Source organism: Delphinus delphis, chromosome 19 (genome assembly GCF_949987515.2).
Source record: "Delphinus delphis chromosome 19, mDelDel1.2, whole genome shotgun sequence".
Classification (NCBI taxonomy): Eukaryota; Metazoa; Chordata; class Mammalia; order Artiodactyla; family Delphinidae; genus Delphinus; species Delphinus delphis.
In genome coordinates, this window is record NC_082701.1 from 59,008,348 (window position 1) to 59,032,998 (window position 24,651).

The 24,651-nt window shown below is 53.4% G+C and overlaps 1 protein-coding gene across 9 annotated transcripts; it reads left to right on the forward strand.

The window, feature by feature from the left end:
• The first annotated feature begins 3,161 nt into the window (after nt 1–3,161).
• On the forward strand, nt 3,162–20,216 carry FLCN (folliculin). 9 transcript variants are annotated; one of them, XM_059998166.1, is made up of 12 exons: nt 3,162–3,239; nt 7,340–7,612; nt 8,907–9,053; nt 10,002–10,223; nt 11,060–11,220; nt 12,806–12,897; nt 14,381–14,556; nt 15,925–16,038; nt 16,782–16,905; nt 17,916–18,047; nt 18,161–18,266; nt 18,927–20,216. In XM_059998166.1, exons 2-12 carry the CDS (start codon nt 7,364–7,366, stop codon nt 19,126–19,128), a joined length of 1,725 nt encoding a protein of 574 aa, XP_059854149.1. In that variant the 5' UTR covers nt 3,162–3,239; nt 7,340–7,363; the 3' UTR covers nt 19,129–20,216. The 9 variants fall into 9 exon arrangements, 8 of the variants coding, with proteins under 8 accessions (XP_059854149.1, XP_059854153.1, XP_059854151.1 ...); XM_059998170.1 differs by having other exon boundaries at nt 3,182–3,239; nt 7,337–7,612; XM_059998168.1 differs by lacking the exon at nt 3,162–3,239 and adding an exon at nt 3,348–3,378.
• Nucleotides 20,217–24,651: the final 4,435 nt, after the last annotated feature.

The following is a 24,651-nucleotide window of genomic DNA, read 5'->3' on the forward strand; positions in this document are numbered from 1 at the left end:
ATGGTGCTCTCAAATGTTAATAAGTACTCCAGATTAACGAGAATAACTGATCACCTTCAGAATTCAGTACTTGCGTTATATGTGTTTCTATTTGTATCGGTGCCCAGTGGGAACCCCCCCGCCTCCCCTCAAAGGGACAGTATTCAGCTTCTAGTCTAGACTTTATTAGGTGAGTAGCTTAGTCTGCAGGGCCTCCAGTTTGAGATATACTGGTATAAGGTATTCTTTAAAGAAACATCTGGTTGCATGTTTTTGAAATGACAGTAGATGTTTTCTGAGCCAAAGAATGGTACTAAATGGGCAATAATGGAATTTTTCTGGCCTGCATGGAAGGCACCTTCTTTACTTTGTTTAGTAAGTACATCGGAATCCCAAGCAAAGCTGGATAATAGAACATTCCTGGGAAGAATCCTAACTAGCCCTAGTAACAGGACATAATGCCTGTGTCATCTAACCAGGGACAAATGCTTTTACTTTTCTAGTACATAATTTAGCAGAGGGTCTTATAAACCTCTCTTAGCTTTTTAAGCGTGGCATTCACAGGTGGACCGTCCTTGTTCACATTCCCTCCTCTGTCTATGCCAATGGTCAACTTGTGTTCTAATTCTCTTCTATTGCTTGCTTTTCAAAGATGCAGTTTTGGATTTGTAAATTCTAAGTTTCCGGGTTGCAACTTGAAACAGTAGCCAATTTGTAGAAGAAAACTGTTATTTGCATGTAAGCCTGAGCAGTTGCGAAGGGCCCAGAGAAAATAAATGACAGGGTAAATCAGATACTTGTGAATGGGGAAATATGATGGCTACTCTTTTTAGGCAGTTAAATTACTTAACGGTGGTGCACAAAGACAAAATCCTATCTGTATCCTGTTCTAAAATCAAAAGCTGAAACCAGAGAACTTTTGCTAATTGTAAAAGGCATTTAATAAGCCTGTATCCATAATGGACTGTTAAAGTTTATTATTAGACTAAAAAGTAGCTGCTTGGGGTTTAAGAAGCGGCTAGTATTAGATTAGAACACAAGCAAGCTATCAGTTGAATTCTAATTGGGGAGGGGAATTAATTTTTTTAAAGTTTCCTGAAAGTGCTGTGATAAAAAATGCAAAATAAACTGTAGGGTTTTTTTTTTTTTAATAAGAGATAATATTGGACGACTAGTAATTCTTGCCTTGCAACTGGCCGGACACCTTATACGCAGAGTTGACTGTCTAATATCCCAAAACCTCAACGTGATATACAAGTCCTGCACGAGTTCTCCTTCTGAAATATTACCCATTACTTGCTTGCTGCCGTTCAGCAGCTGGACAGGCTCCCAAACTGTTATACATATCTAAAAATCCAGGGAATGTTGTCTTGGTTGCTCCAAGAAATGAAAGCTGAGATTATTATTTATTCTTATAACAGGGAACCAATTATAGTACCCTTAAAATAATGACACGATTAAAAGTGTTAGATCCAACTTGCCTACAAATAAAACATACCTCTTCCTTCTGAAACTGAAAACTAATTCAGGGACATGGTGGTTTTGACTCAAAGATAAAGCCCAGCTGTATTCTATAGCTACACAAGGGCATATGTTAGGGAGAGTGCACCTGAAAACCTCAAAGGACATTTTCACAGTGAGACTTTTACTTTTCTCTCTTCACTTGGCTCTGTGGTCTTGGCAACTGGCATCCGTGAAGCACCCCCTCAGTCTGGATGCTCAGCTGTCAATACATCCCCAGTAAAGCCCCTTCGTTTGGCAGTAGGAAGGCAGAAAAGCATCAAGAAATCTTTAATTCTGATTGAGCCCATTTCAGTGATGGAAAAACATGTTCTGGACTATAAATGCCAGGCAAGAGTACATCCAACACTTTTGGTAACATTTCTTAACGTTCCTGTTATGGGATAGAAGCTCTGAGTTTAGCATGGTATTTCATTTAGTTGAGCATTATTGGGGAGTATTGCCACCTATACTTTGTGAACATTGCTGCTGAGTTTTGATCGCCTTTCCCACTGATAAGGTGGGTTACATTTTCTGACCTCTGACATGTCCCTTTTGTTGAATGTCCCTAAAAGTTTATCCTCTTTGAGTCAGTTTAATTTACCCTTGGTACAATTCACTAATTCAAGGAATTGCCCTGTAGTTGTTACTTTTAAACAGATTTATAGATTTATTTGAGAAAGCACCTCCAAAAGTGGTGCTGTCAAAGATATTAATGGCATAAATGGGGTTGAGCTGCCGTCGAATGCGCGTTGAGTTTTATTGAAAATGTCAGTGGTTGAATAAACCTTCCTTCACTTGGGACCTCCATTAGCCTATCATCATGGAAATAAGGATAATCTGATCAAGATGGTGTCCTCCAGTGACAAACTGAGGAAGTTAATTCCTGGAATTAAAGTTACAAAATGAAAAAGCAATTTTTTTTCTTGGCTTAAAACCCGACTAAACCAATGTTTCAAGAACAACTACCACTAAGAGAAAATGGGAAATAACAAGATTACAGTTGTTGGAAATGTTTTCTTTTACAAGTTGGAAAGGCACAGACATACTAGGAGGCTGCAAACATTTCTGGAACCTTTCCACTAAGGCTTTCAAAGAGCATTTGGCAAACTCAGTAAAATTCATAAGCCAGAGAGAAGCGGCCCCGCAAGTCAACCAGCAGCCCTCGGCCACGTCACATCACGCCCTGAGGGCTTTCGGACTGACCTCTAAGTACACAGGCTGAATAAAAGGCGCCCAGGTTCAAGAAGATTATCACTCGATAACTACGTTTTTTTAAAAAGCTTGACGCGCTGCTGGGTAGGGAAGAGAGGGAGCCAGTCGCGCATGCGCACCCCACCCCGCCTTCCCCGGCGTCGCGCAGTTCGTGCGTCACCGGGCGACCGTCTCCCGCCCCGCCCCCTGCCCGCACGTTCCACCGAAGACTGGTTCCAACGGAAATTTAATGAAAACCAACGGTGAAACCAAAAGGAATTACAGCGTCATTTATAACGTCGCGACGTTCTCTTTCTTTCTTCCTTCGGTGTGGACTGGGAGTCCTAGGATAGATATATTTTTCCTCAAATCTCTTTAAAAACTTTTAATTAAAGCATCCTTCCCCCCTTCTGGAATGGTTTCCTCCGCTGCCCCCGCCCACGCGGGCGGAACCACTCCGGGCTTCTCGGTGGGGGCACGGGCTGGGGCGGCGGAGGGGGTCGGGCAGCTGTTGCAGCGTTCCGCCGGACTTTGGAGCTGCCGGGCTCGTGCTGTCTTCCCGGGCTGTGAGTCTGGTGGGGCTCCGCGCGCCTCGCGGGGTGGGGGCGTCGGACGGCCCGCTCCCCCTCCTCGGCCCGGGCGGTGGTACCTCCCGGCCGAGTCACGCGCCCCGAGGCGGGCGCGGCGGATCTGTGAGGGTACACGGTGAGGAGAGCCACTTTGCGGACCCGGAGGGAGGCCGAGAGAGTGGGGAGGGGGGGAAGGCCGGAGACCCAGGAGGGGGGCGCGGCGCGACGCGACGCGACCTGGAGCTTGGAGCCAGGGCGGCTCCCCGGCCTGTCCGGTCAGTCGGGCCGCGCGGTCCAGGGCGAGGGGGGCCGAGCCCGCCGGCCGGGGAAGCCGGGCTGAGGGGCGGGATGGCAGGGTTCGGCGACCCTGGAGCTGAGGGGGCGACCAGTATGGCGGGTACGATCGGGCGCGGCCTGGTTGCGGAAGGGGTGGGTCGCGGTGGCCGGAGGCACTGGGTCCCCAGCGCGGGGATACTTGGCAGACCTGCGGGGGCCCTCGGAGTGGCCGGGGGACCCGGGTCTCCGAGAGGACATGCTGAGGCGCCCGGTTACCAGTGGTTGAGTGACAGTGGCGCGACGCCGCGGTACCTTCGGGTGTCACACGCCTGTCCCCCGTGCACGAGGCCGGGCCGCCGTCGGGGAGCTGCAGCGTGTGTGATGCGGGTCGAGAGCTGCCGGGCTCAGCGCATCCTTAACCTTCCGTGGTCCTCGGGCGGACCGCAGTGGGGTAGAGGGACCCGGGCCAGGGTGCACCGCGGGAGGGGGTCGTGCCCACGTCACTGTCGGCGATGGGAGGGGGCGTGGACAGGACCCTGCCTTTCAGGGTGTAATGTTGAGCCTGTCGGGCGGGGGAGGGTTTTTGCCTCTTGGTTTCTGGAAGGCTGGTTGGAAAGGAAGGACTGTTGGGCATCCGGTAGAGAGAGATGGGAATCCGAGAGTGAGTGGAGACCCGGCCTCATGCTGCCCGAGTTCGGGTGCCATGGGCCGTAGTTCCCTCCCAGGCCTGTGGGGCGCAGCTTTAGGCTAGTGCCGAGAGAGGTATTTGGACCTGTCGGAGGTCACCTGGCTGCTCGGGGCTGGAGACAGACGTTTTTCCGCGTGCGCAGGTCTGGAGAGCTAAGTTTTATCTAGGCTGTGGCACCCCTGATTCCAGTAGTCAGAACTCTTGTCAGACAGGAGTGCTTCCCATTTACAGCAAAGTAAGAGTAGCCTGTCCCACGGGAAGTAGCTTAGCAACATCACGTCTGCTCTCTCCTTTCCATATAAGGGTGGGCCTGTGGTCGGAAGGGCTAAATGGGCATGATGTGGGTGCTGCCCCCTTATAACCAAGAGCAGGAAGGATGAGGACTTTATATTTTTAAATATCTTACGTTTTATATAGACATTTAAATATAAATATAAGTACCTGTATCACAAGGGCTCCTTTACGAAACATGGCTGTAGACTTTGACCACAACATCAGCTTTCCATCGCTTGCTGCTTACAAGGCAAGTGGCCTGCTGAGCCACTCAGAACCACATCCTCTGTGTGATGTTCTCACTTGAGATTGGCTGTAAGCTGCCTGCATTTTTTTTTTTTTCCCCATGCCCACTGCTCTTAGAATTGGCTCTCATTTTTTTCCTTACCTAGAAAGCGTCAGGTCTTAGAGCTGAGGTATTGACCGCTGTTGCAGTGCCTGAGTCGTTTGGAAATGACCTTGCTGGCTGTCACCTGGGCGGGGTGGTGGCTGTGTGGTCCTGCTGGGTGTAGAGGTTCGTGTTGACATCATCCACGAGCATTCCCCTTTCTGTGGCAACAACTGTCCTCTCTCCAGGCAGCTCCTAAATTCACTTGTCTACCCCCCATCAGTTTGGTGCCCACTGTGTGTCGGGAGCTGAGAGAGGTGGCTGGGTGTGAGCACTGCTGAGGGTCCTCTCTGAGCAGAGGGCGTGCAGGGAGAGGCCGCGCGCGCAAGGAGCGAGCCGCTGGAGGGCTGGGGGCGGCGTTCAGGGCCTTCCTCACCGGCCCTGCCCTCCTGGCCCTCTGCTGTTAGAATCTCCATGGAGCTCAAGGTCTTCCAGCTAAATGTCCTCCTGTCTTAGACTGTCTTCTGGCCCACTGCTCAGCTCCCTCCGGGAGCCCTCTGTGCCCTGGCCCGCCATGGCCTCCAGCTGCCCCTCCTGTCCCCTGTCTGACCCCCAGATGTCTCCTTTGGGTTGGCCTCTGCCGCTCCTACTAGCCTGTGCGGGCAGGTGGGCGGCCCATGTCAGCTGAGTGGTTGACCGCAGACATCGGGTGGTGGCAGAGCGAGCAGGCGGGTAGTGAAGTGGCTATGAGTGCGGCCGCCAGCGGGAGGCCTCTCGAGGGCCCGTGGAGGGACCCGCCAGGCCCGGTGGGCGAGGGTGCTGCTCCCCGGGACCCGCTCCGCGGACTCCCCGCCCCCGCTGTGCGTGTTCACACTGTCTGCTGCCTTGCCTCTGTCGTCTGGGTTCAGCGTCCCAAGCAGGTGCCTCTGGCTGGCCAGGCCATGCTCAGGCCTGCGCCTGCCGACCAGGGGGTGAGCACAGAGCATGTCTGACCTTTGATTCTGTAATGGGGGCTGGCGTTCTCCAGTGGATCCTGCCGGTGTCCACTACACAGTCAGACGTCAGTAACTGAAATTGTCCTTCACTGTTTTGAGCACGGCTGTCCAAGAGAACTTTCTGTGGTGATAGAAATGGCCCTCCCACGGTCTGTGCTGTCCGTTTAAAATGGTGGCCGCGAGCCGCATGTGGCTGGCGAGACAGGAGGGGGGCTCTTCATCGTCGTTAATTTGGATCTGAGCTGCCACACGTGGCTCTTGGATGCTGTGGTCTGGAGAAGACTTGTTCCCACTTTAGCCTGGCTCCCAGGCCCTGCTGTGTCACACGTGTCACGTCGGCTGGGCGGTCACTGTCCCGCCTCTGTTTCTGCACTACCTGCTGGAGCCCAGTGGACAGACGCCCCACCTTTAAGGTTTCCCCGCAGAGGGCAGTGCGCCTGCGTTCCCGCTACACCCTCCCCGCCCTCTGCTGCCCTCCTCTGGGGCGATTTTGCTCACGTGGTCTCCGGCGTGATACTGGACTTCACCTCACTGCCTGTCCTCCTTTGTCATCTTGACCAGCTCTTCCTCCCTCCCACGTCTGAGCTCTGGGGCCTAGGTCCCCCAGCCCTGGCTGCCCCACTCCCATCTCCCATGGCCTGTCATCATCATCTCCACTGGAGGCTTAGTAGGCGCTGCTCTCGGCCGTCTTCTTCCATCCCCCACGTCCCCCGCTTCCTTCTTTGTGCTCTACAGTCCGCCCGTGAGCAGCGTCTGCATATCTCTTTGGGACGCACTCACGCTCTGAGGGTCCTCAGCGCTTTCCCCCACCCACCCTGGCCCAGGCCAGCTCGCTTCCCTGCGTCCGCCCTGGCTCCTGCACAGTGGCCAGAACGACCTTTTAAAATAACAGTCTAATTTATTGTGTTTCTCATCAGAACCCACCAAAGGTTCTCTGATCTTTGAAGAAAAGTTCAGGGTCTTACCATGGCCTAGAAGGGTCCCTAAAATCCACCTCTTGCTTGTCTTCTGCCCTCACCCCCCGGCTCTGCAGACATTCAGGCCCCGTCACGGCCTCTCCTCAGCCCCCGTGGTGCCCTCTGTTCCTTCCGCTGTCACCTGGGAATCCTTTTGTCCGAAACTACATCCCCCCTCCTCCAGTGTTTCTCTGTCCTGGACCCCTGTCCTTGTCTCCCTAATGCGGTCACCGCACTAGAGGAAGCGGTGTGTGTGTGTGTCTTTGTGTGTCTGTGTGTCCGTCCCCATCTGCCCACCTCGTGGCCCTGCCGGCACAGTCCTGACTGAAGGGTTTCTGTGTGATCCCGCATTAAGTTTCCCCTCCTCTTTGTCCTAACTCCTTGTGGACAGGGACGGTGTCTGCTTTGTGTCCCCTGCCGCCGATGCAGTGCTGGCCCAGAGTGGGTGCTGGGCAGTGCTGCCTGGCTGGGTGACCTGCCTCTGCTGGACAGAAGCCCGTTGAGGACAGCAGAGGTCACTGGGCTCTGGAGCCGGCAGGTTCTGGGGCTAGCTCATGGCATTTCCCTCCTCTCCCCAGCAGGCCTGGCACAGTCTCCAGGGCGCCATGAACGCCATCGTCGCGCTCTGTCACTTCTGCGAGCTCCACGGCCCCCGCACGCTCTTCTGCACAGAGGTCCTGCACGCCCCGCTTCCGCAAGGGGCGGGGAGCGGGGACGGCCCCGGCCGGGGCGAGCACGCTGAGGAAGAGGAGGGCGGTATCCAGATGAGCAGCCGCCTCCGCGCCCACAGCCCGGCGGAAGGGGCCAGCGCGGAGTCCAGCAGCCCGGGGCCCAAGAAGTCGGACATGTGCGAGGCCAGTGTCTCCTGGGGCGTTGGGGGCGTTTCTTCTCCGCGGAGGCCGCGCGCCGTGGGCGTGGCCTCACGGGCGCCGCCGGAGCTCGGGCTTGACCTCCTGGGGGTGGACAGGAGGCCGCACGCCGTGGGCCGTGTGGTGTGCGCTTGCTGCTTTCCTTCCCTCCGGTCCTTTCCCTGCGTCCCAGCTTTAGCTTGTTCAGACCACCCTGGGCCAGCCGATGCTGGCCACCACCGTGGGGCCTGCCCTTTCGGCCTCGCCTCGCTCACTCGTGTCCACGCGCTGCCTTCTCAGCTCCCGTCCGTCAGTCTGGCGTCCTCCTTGCAGGCACCCTGCCCGCTTCGTGAGCTCTGGGGGATGAAGGTTAGGTCCCCGCACCAGGCGGCTGCTTCACCCGGAGCCCTGGGTCGGGATTGGAAATCAGGGTGGCATTGGACCTGTCACTACAGGGTGGACAACAACCCAGCCGTGTTAGCCTCGTTCCGCTGAGAAGCAGTCGCTGAGCTCGAGCTTGACTGGTTCACTGTGAGGGATCGAGGGTGGGGAGCAGAGGTGGGGAGGGCCCTCCGCTGGGAACGCTGCTGCCTGTGATGGAGAGGCAGGCAGGAAGGAGGCCTGCGCGGTGGGGGCCTTGGGGGCGGGTCCTTGAGCTGGAACGGCCTTGGGAGGCGTCCTGCATCGCCCAGGGAGGGGCTGGCTCCGGGGCCTCTGTGCGCAGTCCCAGGTTGGGGGCTGCCGCCGGGGCTCACAGCATTGGCGCCAACGTGACGGTGGCTTCAGAGGGGCAGCAGCCAGGGCCGCCGGTCCGGCCCCTTCCCCATGGCAGGGGGTCTGAGCATGTGTTCTCAGGCGGCCACGCCAGTGCCAGAGTGTGGCAGCCTCTCTTGGCACGAGGTCCCTGCCAAGTGGTCGTGCCCGGATCGAGGACGGAGGCTCCGGGCCTCAGTTTTGCCACCTGTGAGGTGGGGATTCTTCCGGTAACTGTCTCACAGGTTTGCTCCTTGGATTAGGTGAGGTGATGGGTACAGAGCTCTTCGGGATCCCTGCTGCATAAGTGCCAGTAGATGAGGTCCAGTGACCTCTGTGTTCAGTAGATTCGATGCCCTCTGACGACCTTGGTGATGTGTGCATCCTGACTTTCCTACTCGGGAAACACGGAAATCCTCAGTCAAGTATAACTCTAGGAGCCGGTTGTTCTTATGTGAAAACAGATTGAATTTTCTGCTTGAGATTTGCATAAGAGTCAGCAAGCATGTTGCTGGCTTACTGGTTTTCTTCCCTTTCTCGTGGGCAGGGCTGCCGGTCACTTGCAGCAGGGCATCCTGGGTACATCAGCCATGACAAGGAGACCTCGATCAAGTACGTCAGTCACCAGCACCCCAACCACCCCCAGCTCTTCAGCATCGTCCGCCAGGCCTGTGTGCGGAGCCTGAGCTGTGAGGTGAGCACCCGTGACCCGGGGCCTCTGCGAGAGTCGCTCACGTGCGCGCCAGCACGCCCTGAGCAAGCTCGGTGTCGGTTACGGGAAGGCAGGCAGACGGCAGCCCGGAGACGGCCGGGCAGGTCCTGGAGTGAGTCACGTTGCACCCTGGTTCGTTGCTAACTTACCATTTTAAGCACCAGGCTTTCATTATTCGTTCTTCGTGGACGTGTTGCTAAGGTGTGAAGTGTTTGTAGGTGTGTGGCTCCCATCAGATGTCAGCTTCGTGTCGTCTCTGTCACGTCAGAGCCTCAGTGCTCATCACGTGCTCTCTTAGCCGACCGAGGCGTGAGTCTGTGTTTCTAAGACACGTGGCTGCCGTTGTCGAGTTGTCTTAGCCTCTGTGTCTTTGTCACAGAGTTCACAGTCTAGTCGCTCACACTTCCTGTCACTGCCCCACTTGATCGTCCTCACTCACTGCTGCCATGTGCCCGCCTGGCTGTGTCCCTGCTGGTGGGCAGCTGACCGTGTCTGGTGGGGTTGTGTGTAAGAGTGGGTGTGGTGTGAGGGAGACCCAGTTCTCTCCTACACATAACATATGCAGATTTTTTATTACGTGGACTCTGCAGTGGCTGTTTTGACTTGCCAGTTCTCTGGTATGTTCCAGATGAGTGATGTTGGCAAATCTGAGCCTGGGGTAGATGTAATACTTGTATACGAGTTATTTATGACTCAAGGTAAGAAAAATTAACGAACCTACTGGTCCTTGGGTTTCATGGTAACGAACGTTCTCTTTAGGAAGTTCGGTCACGGGAGAGATGAGCAGAGTTTTCCTTTCTCATCCCTGCCCTTTCCACTCTCCCTGTAACTGATGCTGATTAATTAGCGCAGAAAGAAGAGTGAGCACGAGGGTTTGAGTGCTGCAGCGTGCAGAGGGCGGTGTCCTGCAGCGCTGTCCTTGTGTCCCAGGTGTGCCCCGGCCGCGAGGGCCCCATCTTTTTTGGGGACGAGCAGCACGGCTTTGTGTTCAGCCACACATTCTTCATCAAGGACAGCCTGGCCCGGGGCTTCCAGCGCTGGTACAGCATCATCGCCATCATGATGGACCGCATCTACCTCATCAACTCCTGGCCCTTCCTGCTGGGCAAGATCCGTGGGATCATCGACGAGCTCCAGGGCAAGGCGCTCAAGGTGGCCCCGAGGCAGGGCAGTGGGCGGGGGGAGGGAGGGCTGTGTGCGAGGGGCCAGGAGCAGGGCAGCGTTCCTGCCTGGGGGTCCCCTGGCCGCCGCGGAGTCGGAGTTGCGGCGATAGGCCCGGGGCCAGCCAGTCCTGCTGGCTTCAGTGTCTCTCTCGAGTCTGTTGTTGTCTTGCTTCTCGCTTGGCTCTGCCTTTACTGCAGTCAGAGGCCTGGTTTGATCCCCGCTGTCTCTGCTTCCTCTGACCATCATTTCAGCAGCCTGTCCACTAGTGGTGTGACAGACCTGCACCTACCATGCATCTCCAGCCACGGCCCTGCATCTCCAGGGCCGCCCAGGATAGGCCAGTGGTGCTCTGGGAACAAACAGTGCTTAAGCCCCAGCAGCGTGTTTATGTCCATCGCAGGCAAGCAGGGGTCTGCGCGCTGTGGTCAGGCTGGAGTGGTGTTGCTGCCCAGTTGCCTGCTGGGGTGCACAGGTGGGGCTGGAGGCCAGGCTCCTCTCCCCCATCGCAGGAAGTGGTCACGTGTCCCACCCACACAGGGTCTGAGCAGCAGAAGCCCCCTGTGCCTGGAAACGGGGGTGCCTGGAAAGCGCAGGTGCCCCCTGAGCCCCGTCACGTGCCGAAGAGTCGGTGTCGGGGAGGCCGCAGGAGAGACTCTTAACTGAGCCTCTTGTCAGGTGGCTTCTGATCCAGCGGGGGACAAAGCTGTTCTCTTTGGGATGAGACCCGGGGCCCTTCTTTGCTCTTGGCCCAGAGAGCAGACTGGGGCCTGGGCTGCTGGCTGCTTTTGTCGTTAAGGGTCTTTCCCCTTCCCCTTGTGTGTCAGGTGTTTGAGGCGGAGCAGTTTGGGTGCCCACAGCGTGCCCAGAGGATGAACACTGCTTTCACACCGTTCCTGCACCAAAGGAACGGCAACGCTGCCCGCTCGCTGACGTCCTTGACGAACGATGACAGCTTGTGGGCGTGCCTGCACACCTCCTTCGCCTGGTAACCAGACTCGGTCTTCTCGTGGCCACTGGGGCATTGGCCGGACTGTGCCCAGCTTGGGGGGGACAGTTGCTGACAGGTCTGTGCTGTGATGCGTGAGTCCTGAACTGGGTTCAGTCCTTCTCGCCTCTGAGTGCGTGGAAGTCGCGTTAAGGTGGAGCTCCCTTCCCAGCCATAATTTTAAGGTGAAGTTCCTAGACCAAGACCAGTGGTCTCCCTTATTGTGAGCAGCAGTGAGTGCTTGTCTCGCACAGCACTTGTGAGTCAGGACTCAGACAGGGGCTGAGCTGGGCCGTTCTGGCCCTGGTCCTTAGGGGGAGCTGCTGTCGTGTGAAGGCTGGGCTCCTTCGGGGCTGGCAGGTCGGTCTGGCCGTGGGCGGGAGGCCTCTGCTCGCCACGGTCGTGCGGGTGATCCGGGGAGAGCGAGGTGGGCTCTGCTGGCTCTCACGACCCAGCCTCAGCAGCACACGGGCCCTGCCTGCACCTGGTTGTTAGAAGTAGCTCAGCCTAGGCGGGAGGGGAGGACCGGGCCCCGCCGTTGGAAGGGAGGAGTACCGACAGATTTCTGGACATACTTAGAAACCACCACAGTCTGTCCTCCGGCCACAGGTTGTTTCTCTTCCTCCCACTGCAGGATATGTTCCTTCCAAAGACTCCCCAGATTCTCATTCCTGTGCAGCATCACCTAAATCAGGTCCTGGTGTGGGTGACGTTCCTCACATATAATCCTTGAGTGCAGCTTCTGAGAACCTGCAAACTAAAGAGAAAAATATTTGTCTCCTCCACCTGGCAGACAGTTCCTCTTATCTTTTAGAAATTATTATTATTTTGCATTACACGGGCCTCTCACTGTTGTGGCCTCTCCCGTTGCGGAGCACAGGCTCCGGACGCGCAGGCCCAGTGGCCATGGCTCACGGGCCCAGCCGCTCTGCGGCATGCGGGATCCTCCCAGACCATGGCACGAACCCGTGTCCCCTGCATTGGCAGGCGGAGTCTCAACCACTGCGCCACCAGGGAAGTCCCTAGGAATTAGTTTAATTTGGGAAAATTTCAGACAGACCCAAAGTATAATACTACAAGGAACTTCACCCCCTCCTACTTCAGCAGTTAGCGACCTTTCACTGATTTTTCATCTGTCCTTCACTTTTTTTTTTCTGGAATGTTTTTTAAAGCAAATCTTAGTTGTACCACTTCAACCAGAAACCCATTATCACATGCAACAGAATGGACTCATTGCTTAGCATCATCCAGTCCAGTCCATGTTCACGTTTCCTGCTTTGCCTCCGAGTTGACTCTGGCATTGGGACCAGCGCACCACCACACAGGCGCGGATCGTACCAGGCCTCTTAGTCTAGAGCAGCGCCTCGTGCGCCTCTGCCCCAGCCTCCCTGCCTTTTGTTAGAGGCCTGGGCTGTGCGTCCTGTAGGAACCCCTGTGGCTGATCGAATCCTCGTGGTGGTTCTCAACTCGTTCTTTTATGCCCATGTTTTCTGTTAAGCAGTCGTTAGCTCAGGAGGGTTGATTGGCTTCAGGTCTAGTTTTCCTTTTGGCGAGAACACTGCATAGGTGGCACTGTGTTTCCCAGGCTCCTGAAGGCGTGCGGCAGCCGGCTGACCGAGAAGCTCCTGGAAGGCGCGCCCACTGAGGACACCTTGGTCCAGATGGAGCAGCTGGCGGGTGAGCTGGGAGGTGCCTGTGCTGGGAGCCTCTGCCGGCGGTGGCCTGGGGTCGGCCCGTGCTTAGCTCCCCTCTCCTCCATCCCAGCAGAGAGAGCTGGTGGAGGGGGCCCCAGGAGCCGTGTCTACAAAAGCTCGCCCTTTGCTCTTCGTGGTTTTATTGTGATTTCCTGCCTCATCTTCCCTGACAGTCACGTGTAAGAGTCTGTCTGGGCAGGTTGGGAAGGACCATCCCCGGGGCTGTCGCTCTGGAGAGGTGGGTTGAGTGAGGCTTTTGTGTCCCTATCGTACAAGAAGCACTTACTCGGCCTGTCTGGATGGGGACCTGTTCTCTGCTCTTCAACAGTAAAATGGTGTCCTTTAGTTGGACCCGAGGTTTTCATCAGGGCGGTGGTTCCCAAGCCTCCTGAACTGGGCGGCCCTCCCCAGGTTTGCAATCAGGTCTCCACATCTGGGTGTCCTACGTAACTGCCCAGGGTTGTCTGGGAGTCTGCTTTTCTTTTGGAGATGGTTGGATTTTCAGTGACATAGGTCCAGGATCTCAAATGTGGGGCGGGGTGAACGAGACTCATGATGCGTCTTGTGTGTCCTCTGTTACAACGTGCTTCTTTTTGCAAACGATTGACCTGAACAAGCTGGAGCTGTTTGGAACTTGTTCCTGTCGTCCGGTGACCTGCACCTGAGCAGGCTTCCCTGCGAAGGGGAGGGTGGGCGGGTTCATCAAGGGCAGGGCTCGCTCGGAGAAGACAGAAGCGCGGTCCACTTCCGCGCCCTCACAGTACGGTCGGCCCGGAACCATTTATCGGAGCGATGACACGTTTCTAGGTTAGTGACGGTGGCAAGGGCAGTCTGCTGGTGAGATTTATTTGCATGGAGAGCTGAGTGCGTCGGGGGAGAGGAGTGCAGGCGTGTGGTGCTCACAGTCTCGTCTTGGGTCGTATTTTGGTCACAGGGTGAGCATAGGGGTTCAGAGCACACGCTGCAGCCTGTACAGACCTGCCTTCAGCTCCAGGCTCCAAGATGTGTGTGTCCTGTGCGCACAGCAAGGCCCCTTCACTCGAGCTGTGCAGTGAGGATGCTGCATTCCTGGGGTTGTCGTGACGATGAATTCAGATAGCAGATATTCCTTTCTGTAAGACGGGGAGAGCAGTACTGACCCAGGGCAGGCGAGAGGATTAAAGGACAGAATGTGTGGACATCTTTAGGGGAGCGCCCACACACTGTTCGCGTCCTTAGCGCTGACTTGACTTTTCCAACCGGCAGTGGACAGAACATAGCAGACTGAACACTCCTGGCCCACCCCAGGACTCCAGTGGCAGCAGGTAGTGTAGACAGCTGGTCCGAACCAGAAATCAGTAGCCTTCTGGCCGGTTTAACCACGAGATGCCTTGGGCTGAAGTGATCGTGTGCAAAGACTTGCATCCAGAGAGCGAAGGAATCTAGGGACGCACATTTCGTAACTGAATTTGTTGTCTGTCTTGCAGACTTGGAAGAGGAATCGGAAAGCTGGGGCAGCTCTGAGGCTGGAGAGGAGGAGAAAGAGGGGGCCGAGGGGCGGGAGCCGACCAAGTGCCCAGCGGATTCGTCCTTGCTCTCAGACTGTGGAAACTGGCAGCCCCGAAAGCTCTCTGTCTTTAAATCCCTTCGGCACATGAGGCAGGTAGGCGGTAGAGAGGTAGAGCCCGGATCAGAAACTCAGGACAAGAGCCCCGTCCTCTCCTTCTGGCTCATCTCCATCCAGCACGCCTTTTCCTTTGGGTCTGTTGTGTTCAGGGGTGACCAGGAACCTTCTTGGTGGGTGGCTGAAGATGACAGGGGGCATCTGGGGTGTCTTAGCCCCAGGCTCAGTGAGGATGCAGGGCGTTTCTCTAAAGAAAGGCCCAGCGGCTGGCGTCTCATGGTTCTCTGATCTTGTCATTCTGGAACCTTCTAAGGGAATTGAACAGCATCGTTGGTTTGCACACAGCCTAGATGCTTTGCAAATTGAAAACGGTGGCCTTTCTTACAAAGAACTGGAAACAACCTGAACGTGCGACCCTAGGAGTTGCATCCGCGGGAGCCTGCACCGCGGGGGGGCGGGGCGGGGGCGGGGCTGCTCGCCGCACGGGAGGGCAGCGGGAGTGACTGCTAGATCACGAAGCAGGCTGGCCTTTCGTAGACCCTCTCTCTGTTTACTTTTACATTGAGCATGAATTCTATCAGAAAACAGTTATTTTTACTTTGGAAAATGAAGTAAAGCCTGGTTTACCAGCAGGTGTTCTGTGGGGCTTTGGGGTGAAAACCATTCATTTAAATCGTCCTTGATTTGGCCGCAGTCCTTGTTGATTACATTGGGTTACAGCTAATGTGGATTACAGCTGGAGGGGATCTTGAATTCCACCGGAGGTGGGAGTCCTTGGGGGCTGGTAGGGTTTGGTAAAAGGCAGTGTCACAGCCGCCTCTTTTTTTCTGGCCATTTTCACAAGCCCTAAGACAACAGGCTGAGCTCTTCTAAAATGTCAGTGCCGCGGAGTTAATTGGAATTGATTAAAGCAGGATAAAAACAGGACAGATGAGGAAGTCACAAGCCCTAGATTGAGAGACTCACAGCCCAGAGGACATGGTTAGAGCCGGGGCTCCGGACGGGGGTCCACTCAGCGGGCGGCCCTGGGCTGCCGGCATCTGGACCGAGCTCTCCCTCGGTGCTGAAGACTCACAGCCCTGGCTCGCTCTCAAGCGGTTAGGCCAAAGTTAAGGGTGTAGAGAGAGAGGGTACGTGTTGCAAAAAGCTAACACTTCATCTGCTTCAAATCTTTAAAAATGGGATTGGGGAAAAGATCTTGAAGTGTACAAGAGCCCTGGGGTCGGACCTTCAGGTGTGAGCACAGGGCCATCCCTCCTCCTGGTTTCGGGCACGTCACCCAGCCTCCCCGAGAAGATAGGTGACTTCCGCTCTCCTGCCCGTCTTCCTTCACTCTATGGAGAAAGTTTCTAGACGAACACACAAATAACTTCCTCTGGACAGAAAGCAGTGCACCGTGTTTTTCAGGTCCTGGGTGCCCCATCTTTCCGCACACTGGCCTGGCACGTCCTCATGGGGAACCAGGTGATCTGGAAAAGTAGAGACGCAGACCTTGTCCATTCAGCCTTTGAAGTTCTTCGGGTGAGAGGATCTGCGTTCCTTTGTGTTTTGTGGCAGGACGGTATTGGCCCAGTGGGTTTTTAAAAAACCTGTTAAGATGTGCCAGAGCCTCGTTGCAGAGGTTCACGCCTGAATCTAAGACCTGTGCTTTTCTCCACTGTTAAAAATGGTATTCATCTGTGCTTTCACTGCCGAGGGCCCAGGTTCTGTCCCTGGTCAGGGAACTAAGATTCCACAGGCTGCGCAGCGCGGCCAAAAAAAAAGGTAGTCATTTTTGGCTTTCATTTCGAGTGAGGAGTCTGTGCTGTCCTGACAGACTGATCACTCTCCCATCCGCCCTTCCCCAAGCCCCGCATCCCTTTGAGAAGCCACCTGTGCCACAGAGGCGGGCCTGGGTCCCCACGTGGTCCTCTGCACAGAGCCTGATCGACGGGCTGGCTGGAGTGCACGTGTGGCGTGCTGTCTCCGTCCCACAGGTGTAGGGGGTGCCAAGGCCCAGGTCCGGCTCTAAGCGTGTGTGCATGCCAGCCGTCTGCCTGGGCCCGTGAAGGTACAAGACGAAACAATCTCTCAGACAACTTAGAATCCCTTTGGTGGGTGAGGGAAGAGACGAACGTCTGTGAAGTCGGAGAATGATGGAAGAGTTAACCCTGCAGAGCGGGCCGGGATGCGAGGGCTCTGGACCGAGCTGCAGGGGGCTCGTGGGGTGTGGGTGAGGGACTCGGGTCGGACAGCGCTCAGCTCTGGGTTGTTCCGTCCTTCAGACCATGCTGCCCGTGGGCTGTGTGCGCGTCATCCCTTACAGCAGCCAGTACGAGGAGGCCTACCGCTGCAACTTCCTGGGGCTCGGCCCCCACGTGCAGATCCCTCCCCACGTGCTGGCCTCAGGTACGTGCCGCGCGTCGGTCCGGGCTGAGCCCCTGCATGTCAGGGCTCAGAAGTGAAACCACGTGACTGGACCTCAGCTGTGGGTTTGAGGACGATGCCTGCTGGCCTCAGGCGGGAAGACCCACGTTGCAGGACCAGCTTTCCCTGTGGCGTTGGCTTCTAGTGTCTGTCTTGAAGATGGGTGAGGGTTGGGCTGGGCTGCTCACTGGGGTGTGGCTCTCTGTGGGGCGGGTCCCAGCCCTGGGCCCTGGGGCAGCTCAGGGGGCGCTGGACTGAGCCTCCGCCTCGTGGTCTTCCTTCCTCTCTGTTCTCCTGTGTTCATCTGCCTGAAATCCATCCCCGGTGCTCATCAGCTCCGTGGCCCTTGCTCTGCCTCCCTCCGCCCTCAGGACTGACTGACAAGCTTACTGCTCTAGACAGAGCCAGGAAGCTGATCGACATCCCTCATTCTTGGTCTGGGGGGGTCGGGAGTCAGTACATCCCTTTGTGGGTGCACATCCCCGCATCTGGCACGTCTAGGCCTCCTCCAGGCACATCTGTGAGAGCGGTGGGAAGGTTGATCACAGAGCTGTCACCCTCTCAGCAACCAGGCTGGGCCATGAGTCCAAGAGGCAGTGTTCAGAACACAGGCTCTCGTCTCAGAGATGGGCTTGATATTGTTACCACCACTAGCCATGTGACCTTGTGCAAGTCACTTAGCTTCTCTGAGTCTGTTTCCCCATCTGTAAAATGGGTTGTAGCGGGGCCACTCTCCCAGGGCTGGTTGGTATTAGACCAGTGGAGGTATACGCAGTAATTTGTAGTGGTATAATACAGTGCGTTATTAGTTTAACTGAGTCAAAAGTGAACCCTTAACTCTTCACAAGCTACCGAAGATTTTAGGTGCCAGTGGTCAGCTCAGGCGGCTGGAGTTTTCCCCAGATGATCTGAGATGATTGGGAGCTGCAAAGGAGGGGCTTTGTCCCGGGGTGAAGAGCACTTGACGGGCAGCGTGTCTTGTGTCGCCGCAGAGTTTGCTGTGGTGGTGGAAGTGCACACGGCCGCCCGCTCCAGCCTGCAGCCGGCCGGCTGTGAGGACGAGCCGTCCCTCAGCAAGCACGAGTTTGTCGTGACCAGTGGGAGTGCTGTGGCCGCAGACCGAGGTGGGCGCCGCTGAGCAGGGCCTGCTCTCCCCCCGGCGAGCGGGCTGGGGGGCGCTGAGGCCGCCCCTGCCCTCCCCGTGCTGACCCCCCCGCCGTGCCCCGCTTGTCCCCAGCTGGCCCCACCATCCTGAGTAAAGTGGAAGCAGCTTTGACCAACCAGAATCTGTCGGTGGACGTGGTCGACCAGTGCCTCGTCTGCCTCAAGGAAGAGTGGATGAAGTAAGCGGGTGCCACCTCGGCCCCTAGAGTCTGTGCTTTCAGGGGAGGGCTGGGCTGCCGGCAGCAGGAGAAGCAGGAGCCGTGGCCAGAGACAGAGGTGAGGCCGTGGCTGCTGCGGGAGGGGGTGTGGACAAGAGATGCAGGGCTCCACCACGCGCTGACCTGGCTGGGTGGCCTGGAGCAGGTGAGCCCGCACCCCTGAGCCTCAAGCTGCTCTGTGCTCTCCAAGGGAGGCAGTTATTTTGATGCTGAGTTAACTTAAGAATTGGAAGGTCGGGGAGCAGATGTTCCCTCCTTATTAAGCAAGTTACTGTATTTCCTCCCGCCTTCTTAGTAATTTTCTGTCAAATTTAATTAGTCAAACACTGTTCTGATTTCAGACAGTACAATGGCGCTTAGGAGCCACCTGTCCCTTTTATGAATGGGAGGAACATTTGTCTTTTTAATCTCCCTGTTTGGCTGCACCAGCGTCAGCAGCGGTGGGGAAACGGGAGACCCTGGGTGCAGGCGCGAGCCGCCGCTCTGCTGTGCTGCCTCTCCTGTCTCAGTTCCCGCTGTGCCTGCCGAGCCGTTGCTGGTCTTGAAGCCGTTTAGGCCCCAGGACCAGAACTCTGCTGACGGTTCTGCGGTAGCTGAGTGTTTGGTTTTGGTCTTCTGCAGCAAAGTGAAGGTCCTCTTTAAGTTCACCAAGGTGGATAGCCGGCCCAAAGAGGACACACAGAAGCTGCTGAGCATCCTCGGGGCGTCCGAGGAGGACAACGTCAAGCTGCTCAAGTTCTGGATGACAGGCCTGAGCAAGACGTACAAGTCGCACCTCCTGTCCACGGTCCGCAGCCCCATGGCCTCAGAGCCTCGCAGCTGACCCCGTCCCGGGACACTGTGTCTGGGTGGGCCTCCTGGGACGCGGTGACGTCCGTCCTTGCCGCGGAGCTCGGACACAGGTCTGTGATGGCGTTCTCAGGCTGTCCTCCCGTTTCCAAACTGCTGGCATGAAGCTGTTTCCTAGTAAGGAGTGGAAACTGTTGGGGCTGAACTTTGCCCTCTGTGTGGGATGCGGGCCTGGTGTAGTTCTTGGCACCATCCCACAAGCTATTTGAATTGCTCCAGCCCTGAAGGGGGCAGTGAGAGACTTGTGACAGTTAGTCCCCTGCATTCGCGCACCCCTGGGAGAGAAGAGCGTGAGGAAGGTGTGCAGCTCGTGCCTCTCGTGGGTGCTGATCTCAGAATTTACAGGGAAACGTGTCGGGCCAGCTCCGCCTGGGGTATCTTAGCCGCAGTGTCATACCCTCTCTTGAGGTTGAACCTTTCTGTTCTCAAGTTCAGCAAGGGTTTTCCAGGTAGTGCATGCATGTGTGAGTTTTGTGAATTTTCAGGTTATGTTCTGATCTGTAGTCATCGTTAGTGATCTGGTTTTAAGTTAGGGCTCTGGGAATGCCTTTTGGGGTGGAGTGGATGTTTTCCTCCTCTTTGGATCATCTGGAATTCGTGTTCTGAAGTTACCTGGCGACCAAGTCTTCTGGCCGTGCTCTTCTGTGGTTGCTTTGAAATTACCCTGTAGCTTGAGGACGAGCCCTGATCTTTTTTGCACAAAGAGGATACTTTGCTGAAATGTCAGATGGAGTCGTTTGGCTGGCCTGGCTCACTGGATGTGGAGTTGAGAAGCCCATCATAGTTTTATTCCATATCACTTTGCCCTCTATTGCTTCTTTAAACGTTTACATTTGGCTGCAGTTAAGTTTCAGAGTATGGTAGTTTAAGACTGGTTCATCGCCCCTGTGTACACTTTTAATAAGGATTCATGGTTTGGAAGGATTTTCCGGTAATTTTGCTGATTTGTTTATAGTTTTTTGTGTTTAATTTATATTTAACAGGAAGACCATGTTTATATGACTAGGTATCTGTATCATGCAAGAACATTGAAATAATAAAGATATATTTTTATAAACTGTTGACTACATGGTTTTATTGGTTTGATACCTCAGATTTTCTTGGGATCAGTCATAGAAAATAATATGTTTAAAGTAACACCAGTGATACAACTATTTTGGAACTCTACTCTCCTGAAGGCTTACAGTTTCCAGGGGAAGCCGTAGTAAACAGTTGTAGCTCTTCGTACAGGTGCAGGTTCCTGTGTCCCAGCCCAGCCCCAGGGCAGGGCAGTTGCAGGTTCCTGTGTCCCAGCCCAGCCCCAGGGCAGGGTGTACACGTGTTCTTGGGGCAGCTTGCAGGAGCAGCGTGGGCAAAGAGGATCCTGTCCTCTGAACGTCAGGGCTCGACGCCTCATCGCTGACGGCTGCTTCTGACTAGGGTGCAGACGAAGCGGGGGCAGCCACTGTCGCTGCGCCTCCCTCTCTGGATGGCAGCCTCTCCCTGCTTCATTTTTGCCTTCCACCTCTCAGGAGCCAGACATTAAAGAGTAGGACACTCAAAAACAATTGCATGTATGAGAAAATTGAAAAGTGACTGTGCACATCCAGGGAAGGGCTCAGAAAAAACCTGAGAAAAACTGAAGTTTACATCTCCAGCTGATCCCTGGCAAAGAGCCTACAACAGTAAAAATAACAAACCAGTAAACGCTGGGGAAGGGGGAGAATCTGATTTCCAGAGTTATGCTATTATTAGATTTAAATGTCCAGTGTTCAGCAAAAACAACAACAAAATCACAAGGCATATAAAGAAACAGGAAGGTCTGTTGAAAGGAAAAAAAAGAATTCAGCAGAATCTGTCCATGAAAGAGATTTAATGGCAGACATATTAGCCAAAGACTTTAAAACAACTGTTAAAGATGCTCAAAGAACTGAAGATGTGGAGAAAGTGAAGAAAATGATGTGTGAACAAAATAGAAATATCAAAGAGAACCAAAAAAAGAAACCAAAAATATGGAGCCGAAAACTGCAGTAACTGAAGTGACAAATTGGCTAGAAGGCTTTAAAGACAATTTGAGCAGGCAGAAGAATCAGTGAACTTCAAGATAGGACAGTGGAAGTTATTGAGGCTAACAGAGCCTAAGAGATCCACGGGACACCATCGGAAGGACCAACATATGCATCGTGGGAGCCTGAGAAGAAGAAAGAAAGAGGCAGAATATGTGAATAAATAATGGCTGAAAATTTTCCAGATTTCGTGAGACACATGAATATAAACATACAGGCATACCTTAGAGATTGTGAGTTTGGTTCCAGACCACTGCAATAAAGCAAATATTGCAATTAAGTGAGTCCACACGAATTTTTGGTTTCCCGTTGCGTATGAAAGTTATGTTCATACTATACTGTGGTCTTTTAAAATAAATTTATTATTTACTTTATGGCTGTGTTGGATCTTTGATGCTATGCGCGGGCTTTCTCTAGTTGCAGCGAGCGGGGGGCTACTCTTCATTGTGGTGCGTGGGCCTCTCCTTGTGGTGGCTTCACTTGTGGAGCATGGGCTCCAGGCACACAGGCCTCAGCGTTTGTGGCACGTGGGCTCAGCAGCTGTGGCTCACGGGCTCTGGAGCACAGACTCAGTAGTCGTAGTGCATGGGCTTAATTGCTCCGCAGCATGTGGGATCCTTCCGGACCAGGGCTCGAACCCGTGTCCCCTGCAATGGCAGGCAGATTCCCAACCACTGTGCCACCAGGGAAGTCCCTATACTGTGGTCTATTAAGTGTGCAATAGCATTGGCTAAAAAAATACTGTCAAAAAAATCCTAACCATCGTCGAGCCTTCACTGAGCTGTAGTGGTAACATCAAATATCACTGATCACAGATCACCAATTCAAATATGATAATAATGAAAAAGTTTGAAATATTGCAAGAAACACCACAATGTGACATAAGAGACATGAAGTGAGCAAATGCTGTTGGAATGATGGTGCCAGTAGACTTGCCTGATGCAGGGTTGCCACAAACCTTCAGTTGGTAAAAAAAAAAAAAAAAAAAAAAACCAGTATCTGCAAAGCACAGTAAAATGAAGAATGGCCTGTACAAGAAGCTAAACAAATTCCAAGTAAGATGAACTCCAGAAGATCACAAGACATGCAGTCAAACTTTCAAAAGACAGAGGGCAGACAGCAGAAGCAAGAAGAACTACAATTCTATCGCTTCTCGGCCTTTTGGCTAAGATCAAGTGAAGAAGACTACAATTTCTGCAGCCTGTAGAGGGAAAACCACATTCACAGAAAGATAGACAAGATGAAAAGACAGAGGACTTGGTACGAGATGAAGGAATAAGATAAACCCCCAGAAAAACAACTAAATGAAGAGATAGGCAACCTTGCAGAAAAAGAATTCAGGATGATGATAGTGAAGATGAACCAGGACCTTGGAAAAAGAATGGAGGCAAAGATCGAGAAGATGCAAGAAATCTTCAACAAAGACCTAGAAGAATTAAAGAACAAACACCTAGAAGAATTAATGGACAAAAAGACAGAGGTGAACAATACAATAACTAAAATGAAAACTACACTAGAAGGAATCAGTAGAATAACTAAGGCAGAGGAGCAGATAAGTGACCTGGGAGACAGAAAGGTGGAATTCACTGCTGCAGAACAGAATAAAGAAAAAGAATGGAGAGAAATGAAGACAGCCTAAGAGACCTCTGGGACAACATTAAATGCAACAATATTCGCATTATAGGAGTCCCAGAAGGAGAAGAGAGAGAGAAAGGACCTGAGAAAATATTTGAGGAGATTATAGGCGAAAACTTCCCTAACATGGGAAAGGAAACAACTACCCAAGTCCAGGAAGCGCAGAGTCCCAGGCAGGATAAACCCAAGGAGAAACATGACGAGACACATTAGTAATCAAATGACAAAATTATTGAAAACAAAAAGGGAAAAAACAACAAATAACATATAAGGGAACTCCCATAAGGTTAACAGCTGATTTCTCAGCAGAAATTCTACAAGCCAGAGGGGAGTGGCATGATATATTTAAAGTGATGAAAGGGAAGAACCTACAACCAAGATTACTCTACTCGGCAGGGATCTCATTCAGATTCGTGGGAGAAATCAAAAGCTTTACAGACAAGCAAAAGCTAAGAGAATTCAGCACCACCAAACCAGCTCTGCAACAAATGCTGAAGGATGGTGTCTAAGTGGGAAACACAAGAGAAGAAAAGGACCTACAAAAACAAACCCAGAACAATTAAGAAAATGGTCATAGGGACATACATATCGATAATTACCTTAAACGTGAATGGATTAAATGCTCCAGCCGAAAGACAGAGGCTCGCTGAATGGATACAAAAACAAGACCCATATATATGCTGTCTGCGAGAGACCCACTTCAGACCTAGGGACACATACAGACTGAAAGTGAGGGGATGGAAAAAGATATTCCATGCAGATGGAAATCAAAAGAAAGCTGTTGTAGCAGCACTCATATCAGAAAAAAATAGACTTTAAAATAAAGAATGTTACAAGAGACAAGGAAGGACACTACATAATGATCAAGGGATCAATCCAAGAAGAAGATATAACCATTATAAAGATATATGCACCCAACATGGGAGCACCTCAATACATGAGGCAACTGCTAACAGCTATAAAAGAGGAAATCGACAGTAACACAATAATAGTGGGGGACTTTAACACCTCACTTACACCAATGGACAGATCATCCAGACAGAAAATTAATAAACACAAGCTTTAAATGACCAGTAGACCAGATAGATTTAATTGACGTTTATGGGACATTTGGGCTTCCCTGGTGGCGCAGTGGTTGAGAGTCCGCCTGCCGATGCAGGGGACACGGGTTCGTGCCCCGGTCCGGGAAGATCCCACGTGCCACGGAGTGGCTGGGCCCGTGAGCCATGGCCGCTGAGCCTGCGCGTCCGGAGCCTGTGCTCCGCAACGGGAGAGGCCACAGCAGTGAGAGGCCCGCGTACCGCAAAACAAACAAACAACAAAAAACACCTAAATAGACATTTCTCCAAAGAAGACATACAGATGGCCAAGAAGCACATGAAAAGCTGCTCAACATCACTAATCATTAGAGAAATGCAAATCGAAACTACAATGAGGTATCACCTCACACCAGTTAGAATGGGCATCATCAGAAAATCTACAAACAATAAATGCTGGAGAGGGTGTGGAGAAGAGGGAACCCTCTTGCACTGTTGGTGGGAATGTAAATTGATGCAGCCACCATGGAGAACAGTATGGAGGTGCCTTAAAAAACTAAAAATAGAATTACTGTATGATCCAGCAGTCCCACTACTGGCCTATACCCAGAGAAAACCAGAATTCAAAAAGACACATGCACCCCAGTGTTTATTGCAGCACTATTTACAATAGCCAGGTCATGGAAGCAACCTAAATGCCCATCGACAGACGAATGGATAAAGAAGATGTAGTACATATATACAATGGAATATTACTCAGCCGTGAAAAGGAATGAAATT

Excerpts from the sequence above, each read along its gene's own strand:
- FLCN (XM_059998166.1), top strand. The coding sequence starts at position 7,364 with ATGAACGCCATCGTCGCGCTCTGTCACTTCTGCGAGCTCCACGGCCCC. Across the intron at positions 7,613-8,906 it reads AGAAGTCGGACATGTGCGAG|GGCTGCCGGTCACTTGCAGC; the intron begins GCCAGTGTCTCC and ends TCTCGTGGGCAG. Across the intron at positions 9,054-10,001 it reads TGCGGAGCCTGAGCTGTGAG|GTGTGCCCCGGCCGCGAGGG; the intron begins GTGAGCACCCGT and ends CTTGTGTCCCAG.